Source organism: Trifolium pratense, linkage group LG7, assembly GCF_020283565.1.
Source record: "Trifolium pratense cultivar HEN17-A07 linkage group LG7, ARS_RC_1.1, whole genome shotgun sequence".
Lineage (NCBI taxonomy): Eukaryota > Viridiplantae > Streptophyta > Magnoliopsida > Fabales > Fabaceae > Trifolium > Trifolium pratense.
This window is the reverse complement of record NC_060065.1, coordinates 27,660,882-27,669,394: the sequence shown is the minus strand read 5'-3', so window position 1 is coordinate 27,669,394 and position 8,513 is coordinate 27,660,882. Positions and strand designations below refer to the sequence as shown.

Sequence of the window (8,513 nt, the reverse complement as noted above, 5' to 3'; positions counted from 1 at the left end):
AAGGAAGGAACTTATGTTCATCAATCAAAATATACCAAGGAACTTCTGAAGAAATTCAACCTAGATGATTGCAAGATAGTGAACACTCCTATGCATTCAACTACCAACATGAGCAAGTCAGAAGATGAAGGAAAAGTAGATCAAAAGGTCTACAGAGGTATGATTGGTTCCTTACTCTATCTGACAGCCTCTAGACCAGATATTTTATTCAGTGTTTGCTTATGTGCAAGATTCCAGTCAGATCCTAGAGAATCTCATCTTACTGCTGTAAAGAGAATCTTTAGGTATCTGAAAGGAACAACTAATCTTGGACTTCTCTATAAGAAATCCAATGATTATGTGCTAAATGGATTCTGTGATGCTGACTATGCTGGAGATAAAATTGAAAGAAAATCCACAAGTCACTACAAGAAAATTGTCACTTTGCGACACTTGCATTGCGACGATTTGACCAAAACCGTTGCAATGTGCTAAATGTTAGAATTTTGAAACAGTTTATGCGACGGTTATATGAACCGTTGCAATGTTTGGACTTAATTTTGAAATTTTGCGACAGTTATATGAACTATCCCAATGTTTTGGCTTTGCCGCCCCTTAAAATTTTGCCTCTTTCTCTAGTAAATAAAAAATTCACTCAAATTGTTTTTTATTTTATTTTTCTATAGAAACAACATATAACCTTTTTATTGTTTATCTTTCCCCCAAATTTCCCAGAATCGCAAATCCTCCACCGAATCGCAAATCCTCCACCGAATCGCAAATATGGAACCACAAACCCCTCCGCCGAATCCCTAATCGAAGACTTAAACCCCTTCGCCGTTCTCCTTCGTTCAATTCGTCAATTTCTCCGCCGTTTTCCTTTACTCCTCCGCCTTTCTCCACCGTTCTCCGCGGTTCTGAGGTATCGAGTAACTCCATCTCTCTGTTGTTTCATTGTATTGATTGATTGCTTGCTTGTTGTTTATCTTTAGCTTGTTGTTTTGTTGTTAGGTATCGATTCAATTGTTCTCTCTGTGAATCAAAGAAGCCCCTTTGTGAGTTGTTCTTATGGTCTCAAGTTATGCTTTGTGTTTTTGTTTCTTTTAATGGATTTTTTTATTTCCCCTTAGAAGCCCCTTTGTTTTTGTTTCACTCTCAATTTATGCTTTGTTTCTTTTGCTATACTGTACTATTTTTTATTTCCCTGGATATGAGGTTTTAATCTTTGTGCTGATTTTAATTTTTAATGATATATTGATGATGTATGGAACAAATGCATTTTGTAGTAGTAGTGACCGAGCCTTGAGGATTGTATATGGTTATTCCAATCATGAAAACATTGGTCACCTTAACCCAGTTAGACTTACAGGTATGTATCCATTCATTCCAGATTACATGTGCAGATTCGCCGACTTCCATTGCGTGTGTATGTAGCATTTCTGCTACTTATTGTTAGCTTTTTTTTTTGACACAGTTACTTATAATGTATCTAATACTTAGACGTTGAAGAAGATATTTCCAACTTCATGGTTTTTGTAATTATATTTTTAGTAAGTGGATTATTTGATTTACTGCTATGGTTGAATACTAAAGCAATTTGAGAGGATCACTTCTGCCAATGCTGGAGCCATTAGTATCAAGTGGACCACTTCTCATGTTATACTCCAAAATTCCTTCAAGTGTATCCTTTTTCAATTCACCTTCATGCTTTTTTTCCCTAATTTTTCTATCATTTTGCATTTTCAATTGCCACATAGTATGCTTGTATTCTTGACACTTGAATTCTTAGAGTTATTGTTTCAATTAATTGGAAACGCTATCATATATTCTTGTACATACCCATTGCACATATGGATTGTGGTCAGTAACTTCCTTTACTCCTCCTCCTATTTATTCATTTTTACTTTTTAAGATCGCTTAGGATTTTTATCTTCATTATTAATCCCTTGATGTTCTTCAGGTGGACTATACTGTCGTGTTTGTTTTTCGGCTCTTGATGTTTGTCGATAATGGGTTTGCTGCAAGAATGGGTTTGTAAGCCCTTCCAACCATTCACTTTTTATATATTTAGCTGGTTTTCTTCATTATTACTATGGTAGATGAGATGCGGAGTTACACTGTTCTGATGTGTTTCTTTTAATCTATCTAATTGAAGTTAAGCTATATCTAAATGTACAATAACCCACACTTTATAATCATCGGCAGTTAATCATCTGCAGCTGCCTGAAGAGGAGCAGAAATGGGGATTTCTTATCTGGTTACTTTTTAGCTACTATGGACTTCTTTGCATTGCTTGCATGTCAGTGGGGATGGTTTGTGCTGATGATTTATTAACCATTAGATATTTCTTTGAGTTATTACCATGTCACAATCTCTTTTCACTCCATTTGATGTGCTGTTCTTGTTCTTAACAACTTATAAACATAGAATATCTGCAAAAAAATATTATTCATCTTCATTATTTCATATCTAGATTGTTGCAGGAATCATTTTGGCTTAACCCCTTGCAGCGGTTGACTCGACGACAAGCACACCCAGTGCGTTCCCAACAGGGTATCCCTGTGTCTGAATATGGGGTAAGTTTGACTTTATTGCAATATATTTAGAAGTTTTAGTAACATATGTCATGAAAATTGTAATCTTAGGACATGTTATTGAATCTTGCTTATCAGCTGATGCCATCATATTTGATAAGTGATAATACAATATTAGAGTATGAGTCTATGTTGCTCTGTTTTCATTTTAGTCTTGTTTTGATTTTGTCAACCTTACCATGATAGTTTCCACTTAAATGCTCAAGACCAATTTGTTTTTTTCCTCGAAGTATTTTGATGAATACAAATGTGGTGCATACTCTAAGGATAAGTTAGATGAAGTGAAGGACGAATGGACGAAATATATGGTCACAAATGTTATCCCCATGGGAAGTTGGATAATGTAAGTATACTCTACTATGGTTTGGGTTTATTCCAATTTTTAGTCATTATGATTGTTATGTTGCTGCCATAGAGCCTATTATTTTAGATTGCAAATGGTTAATGTCTAAGTTTGAGTTTGTCTCAATTAAGTATGTTAGGAGAACTATATATGAAAGTTGTTGCTCTTGATAATTTATTTAGTTGGACCGTTGGCTCAAAGTTATGTATGGGATATCCCACATCAGCTGCAAATTGCTCAATGCAACAATGTTCAATTTCAATTTCACTAGTGTTAATTTTTTATCTACTTGCTAGTTCTTGTTCCCTTTATTTGTGTTGGGTGATGCTAGGAGGCGAAGCAAACTATATGGTGCAGTTTAACTTGGCATCTGTTACTGTTAATGAGTTCATTTATTTGATCTTCTTGAAAAAGAGATGCATTATGCTATGTTTGAAAATACCATTATCTTGTGGAATTATGCCATGAACCAAGTCAATTTGTACATCTCAATTCGTTTTTTTAAGTATGCTAATATATACTTATATTTTTTCAGGTAACCGAATAAGAAGAGTCGAGCGATGGTAGGCGTTTCTGAGTCAAGTTAACACTAATTAAGGATTATGAAGCAACATCACATACTAGGGATTTTTAGATATTTTATGAACTAATTTTGACGTAATGTTATGTTTAACCACTCTACTAATATTTCTGTTTTAGTTTTTGAATGTTTGAAGTACATTAGTTTCTTTCGTTTGGAACTTCAAGTACTTGAATTAAATTTTTGATGTATGGATCTTGTCACTATTGAATGAATTATATAAATGAGAATAAGTTGTTTATATTTATATATTTGTGCATTTTAATTTCTTTTACTCCGGCATGGATATCGTAATTGTTCTTTAATAAGCCATCAAAATGAATAAAATGCTTTTTTTTATAGTGAATAAAAAATGTTTTAAATTATTTTTTTTAAAAAAAAAAAAACAAGTTTGCGACGGTTTTGTAACCGTTGCAACATTTGCTATTAAATTTAGTATTATGTGGGGAAAAACATAGCGACGGTTTGAAACTGTTGTAACAACGGTTTTCAGAACTGTCGCAAAGTTCTCTTGCGACACACAAATCAGCAACGGTTTGCCAAACGTCGCAAATGTATAATTGCAACAGTTTCAACCGTTGCAAAGTGCAATTTTAACCGTCGCAAAGTACTTATTTTCTTGTAGTGAGTGGCAATTGTCAATTTGTTGGTAAAAACCTTATCTCTTGGGCTAGTAAGAGACAAACTACTATAGCTTTGTCTACAGCAGAAGCAGAATACATTTCAGCAGCTAAGTGTTGCACACAACTACTCTGGCTAAAATATCAGTTAGAAGATTATCAGGTAAGCAGTCACAATATTCCTTTATATTGTGATAATACTGCAGCCATTCATTTATCAAAAAATCCTATCCTACACTCTAGAGCCAAACATATTGAAATCAAACACCATTTTATCAGAGATTATGTTCAGAGAGGCATTATAGATATTAAGTTTGTTGATACTGAAAATCAATGGGCTGACATATTTACTAAAGCTTTACCTGTTGAAAGATTTGATTTTATAAAGAAACATCTGAACATGTTTTCAATCTCTGAATGAAATTTTTTTTTTGGCAATTAAAGTGTAAGAGGTTATGTATATCAGAACTTATGATTCAGAACATCTGAAACACAAGCTCTGAAGTACTTAACTCTGATAGAGAATTTTAAAAATCTCAGAGGCTCTGAACTATTTAAGTGGGAAACGTTTAGCATTCGCTGCTGAACAGTTGTCCATTAAAATAGCAGTTACCGAGTAAATTTCTGCACGTGGTCTACGTGTGTCAGGTAATGGGTGGTTAATGATGACTTTTAGTATTCAACTTTTTTGTCAATTAGCGTAACTTCCCAAATTTGCCATTTTTGTGTTAACTGTGTGCATTTAAATAAAACTTACACAATACACTTGCACACTTCTCACTCTCACAACCTACACTTTCTTTTCTCTCTAAACCTCCAACAAAAATCTTCTTTCTCTCTCTTTAGTTCCTACCTTTACCTAAACTCCATCATGGTTGGTTCTTCGTCTTCGTCTTCAAAGATCCCTCCGTTTATGTTCAGACATCTTCAGATTGTTGGGAATGAAATGGAATTCCCAGAATCTCAACTAACGTAAATGGGTATGATGTGAAGCCGTACTTCTCTGCTCAAGGATGGAACAAGTATTTCGACATGTTGAATGGTCCTATCTATCCAGAACTCTTGAAGAAATTCTGGATGAAAGCAAGATTTTCTCTAAGTTTGAAGCTAAGCAAGAAGAACTTGCCGCAATCGAAAGAGATCCTAGTCTGAAAGGAAAAACTAGGAAGGAGATGGGTCTATTAGAGTTCACTGGTACACAGATTAAGTCTAACATCCGTGGTATCAATCTTACTTTTTCTCCAATTCACTTCAATGCGTTGTTGGGTTTGGACAACTCTGGTTTGGTGCTGGATGATTTCGAAAAGGACACAAGATTCAGAGAAGAACTTCTGCACAGGATGTGCATTGATATGAAGTTGAAAGGAAAGGTTAAAGGTCTGACAGATGAGTCCAGGGTTTTATTCAAGATTATCTTATCAACTATCAGTCCAAAAGTTGGTGGTACTGATACTATCTCGTGGCCTCATCGTCACCTGATTTACTTTCTTCTGACTGAAAGGAAAGTAAATTTGGGTAAATACTTCTTTGAGAGGATCTGTGAAGCCATCTTCCAAAGCAAGTCTCAGAGGAAAACAACCATTGTTTATCCTAGATTGCTTTCAGATCTTCTGTTCCAAGGTCACATTGTTCAGAATCTAAAGAAGTTTTATCCAGAGCTTATGGCTCAGAAGCTCTCGCCAGAAGTTCTGAATGCAAGCTTCTTAACAAAGATGCACTTAATCAACACCAAGCTGGTTCAACCTAAACAAGAGTTTAGAGTTAGTCTGGAAGATCGCCTGTATGTGGATGGATATCCAGTAATCTCTGAAATGGATGCTGAGCACATCATTCAAGATTATCTGAAAATTCTTAAGGATGAAGGTTATACTGTTGATAGGAGTATGGTTCCAAAGGCTCCAATAAACATGTATAAGCCTAAGAGGAAACCTAAAAGGAAAGCTGATTCTCAGGATGAACAAGTTAAGCCAGATCTTCCTGCTCAGAAGAAAGTTAAGGTTGAGCAAACTATTGATGAGCAAAGAACCAAGAAGAAACATGAAGCTGCTACTAGTAAGACTGCTGAAGCTCCGTCTAAAGAGCCAATCATTATTGAGGAGGATAGCTCATCTGATGAGACTGAGTCTGATGATGAGACTGAATCCGATGAAGAGACTATTGGTGCCAAGCTACGTAAGAGACAAATTCCTGATCCTAAAGGTAAGACTCCTAAGTACAATTTTAATGAAGCTGAGATTGGAATAGGGTTTACCAAACCACTTAGAACTATTCTTCCCAACATTTCAACTTCTGATAACCCCCTCTCTGAGCTAGAAAAACATCTTAGCCCTGACCCCCTCAATAATCAGCCTTTCACTCATGAAACCCACAAATCTTCATCACCCTCTAAAACAAAATCACCTTCACCTCAACCCCAACCACAAAAAGAATCACCTGACATTCCACCATCTGAACCTCAACCAGATATTCCAACTGCTGAACAAACCTCTCCCACCACACAACCTTCTCCACATGAATCTCCTGAACCAACCTCTGAACATAAATCTCCTGAACCAACCTCTGAACACAAATCTTCTGAACCTTCATCTGAACACATATATCCTGAATCAACATCTGACATCTCATCTTCTGAATCAACTCCTGAACCCAATCCTAATCCAAGTACTGAGCATGCTTCTCCTGCACGCATTCATACTTGTGCCCCTAAACCTTCAGAAGCAGAAGTTGTCATCATTGACAACCCTAAACACTCTCCCATTCCCAATATCTCACCCTCATCCTCTGACCCTTTTGGTAACCTCTCCAATCAGCTTTATGATGATTTACTTAGGTTATCACACATTCAGGACGGGTTTTTGGTGTGTCCCTCTGATGTGGATATGGAGGTGTCACTAATCAAGGCTAAAATCTGCAATGCTCTGGATGCTATGGGTGATGAGATCAAGACTGTGATTGGACAACGGGATTTGGATATGGTACATCTGCTGAAGGACAGCTTAGCAAGGGCTAGTTTGAAAAGACTGACTGTGTTTAACCATGAAGAGCATGAGCGTGCTAAGCTGGCGGCTATTTCTGCTACTGCAAGGCATATGTCTGCTTTTAAGGATTGCTGGGTGGACTCCAAGCTTTTCAAGAGCCTTGAGGATCAAAGGATTGAGAATGAACGTCTGGCTGAAGCTGCTGCAAGACTAGCTGAAGAAATTCCTGAGCTGAACCAAGAGGATGCTCCAGATGCTGATATTCTGATGATTGATTATCCAGAGGAAGGTGAACCCTCCTCTGATAAAGGCAAGGCACCTTTGGTTGAAGATCAGCTGCAGATTCTTCAAGAAGCTCTGAGGGAACAACAAGAAGGTTTGGAAAGGCAAAGGACAGCTCAACTCAATTTGGAATCTAAAGTGGATGGTCTAGTTTCCAACGTGGGTTCTCTGAATGACAAATTTGACCAGCTCTTAGCCTTTCTCAGAAAACCTTAGGATTCTTTGCACCTTATGTCTTTAATGTTATTTATCGTCTGAACAATCTTATTTTAAATTTTCTCTTATTTATTGGTTTGATATTGTTTTGTTGTGTGATGTTTACTTTTATTTTTTTTAAACAAGACAATAAGAACACAAGCTGAATTTAAAAGAAAATTTTTATTAATGATCTAACAATGTTGAGTACATTGGTAAAAAGAAAAAGACGACCTAATCCTAGTCAGATGGATAATACTCAGAAGAAATCTCAGATTTCTCCTCAGCATCCTCTGATGAAATTTCTATGGGATCTGGGTTCTGCTCTTCTTCTTCTTCTTGTTCTTCTTCTGGAACATAGCCAGCCAAGAACTCAACATAGTCAGCATCATCTTCATTTTCTTCAGCTTCAGAATCTGATGAAATGATTATAATCTCAGCATCTTGTGGTTTCTTGTTGTCTTCTTTATCTTTCTCATCTTTTTCGCGTTCTTCTTCTTCTTTCTTTCTCCGAACCTCTGCAATACGTGAACTAAATCTTCTCATTCTTCTTGATTCTTCTTGATATTTTTTTTGGTGTGAAGAATGTATGTTAACTCGTTCACCTTTTATAAACCCTTTAGCGCGTTGTTTTTTGTTTTTGAAATAAATTCACCTTTGTAACAACCACTCTTCTTCTTTGACTGTCTTGGTTATCTAATTTTTTTTTACTTTTTGATAATGACAAAAGGGGGAGTAGTTACGCATTAATTGATAAGTGATAAGTTTCAAAGCTGAAACCACGCTCACGCTTTTATCCGTTAAGTTAAAAGTTGTTTCTTTTAAGTTGTTTTACGTATTTCAATGTGGAGACTAAGTAAGTTGAAACTGAAATAAATTTCATAAGTAAGGATAAGTTAAGAGTGCAATTTTAACTTAGCCTTATGAGACTTAGGGGGAGAG

At 36.1% G+C, this 8,513-nt stretch overlaps 1 protein-coding gene across 18 annotated transcripts; it reads left to right on the top strand.

Annotated features, from left to right (window-relative positions):
- The first annotated feature begins 623 nt into the window (after window positions 1–623).
- Window positions 624–3,718, top strand: LOC123899637 (E3 ubiquitin-protein ligase SIS3-like). Of its 18 annotated transcripts, none has more exons than XR_006805694.1 (9): window positions 624–901; window positions 991–1,034; window positions 1,266–1,348; window positions 1,573–1,839; window positions 1,940–2,009; window positions 2,185–2,278; window positions 2,453–2,555; window positions 2,760–2,916; window positions 3,452–3,718. XR_006805694.1 is itself a non-coding variant. In XM_045950819.1 (9 exons), exons 3-9 carry the CDS (start codon window positions 1,295–1,297, stop codon window positions 3,453–3,455), a joined length of 669 nt encoding a protein of 222 aa, XP_045806775.1. In that variant the 5' UTR covers window positions 624–901; window positions 991–1,034; window positions 1,266–1,294; the 3' UTR covers window positions 3,456–3,718. The 18 variants fall into 18 exon arrangements, 10 of the variants coding, with proteins under 10 accessions (XP_045806775.1, XP_045806772.1, XP_045806774.1 ...); XR_006805693.1 differs by having other exon boundaries at window positions 2,185–2,291; window positions 2,463–2,555; XM_045950819.1 differs by having other exon boundaries at window positions 2,840–2,916.
- The last annotated feature ends 4,795 nt before the right edge of the window (window positions 3,719–8,513 follow it).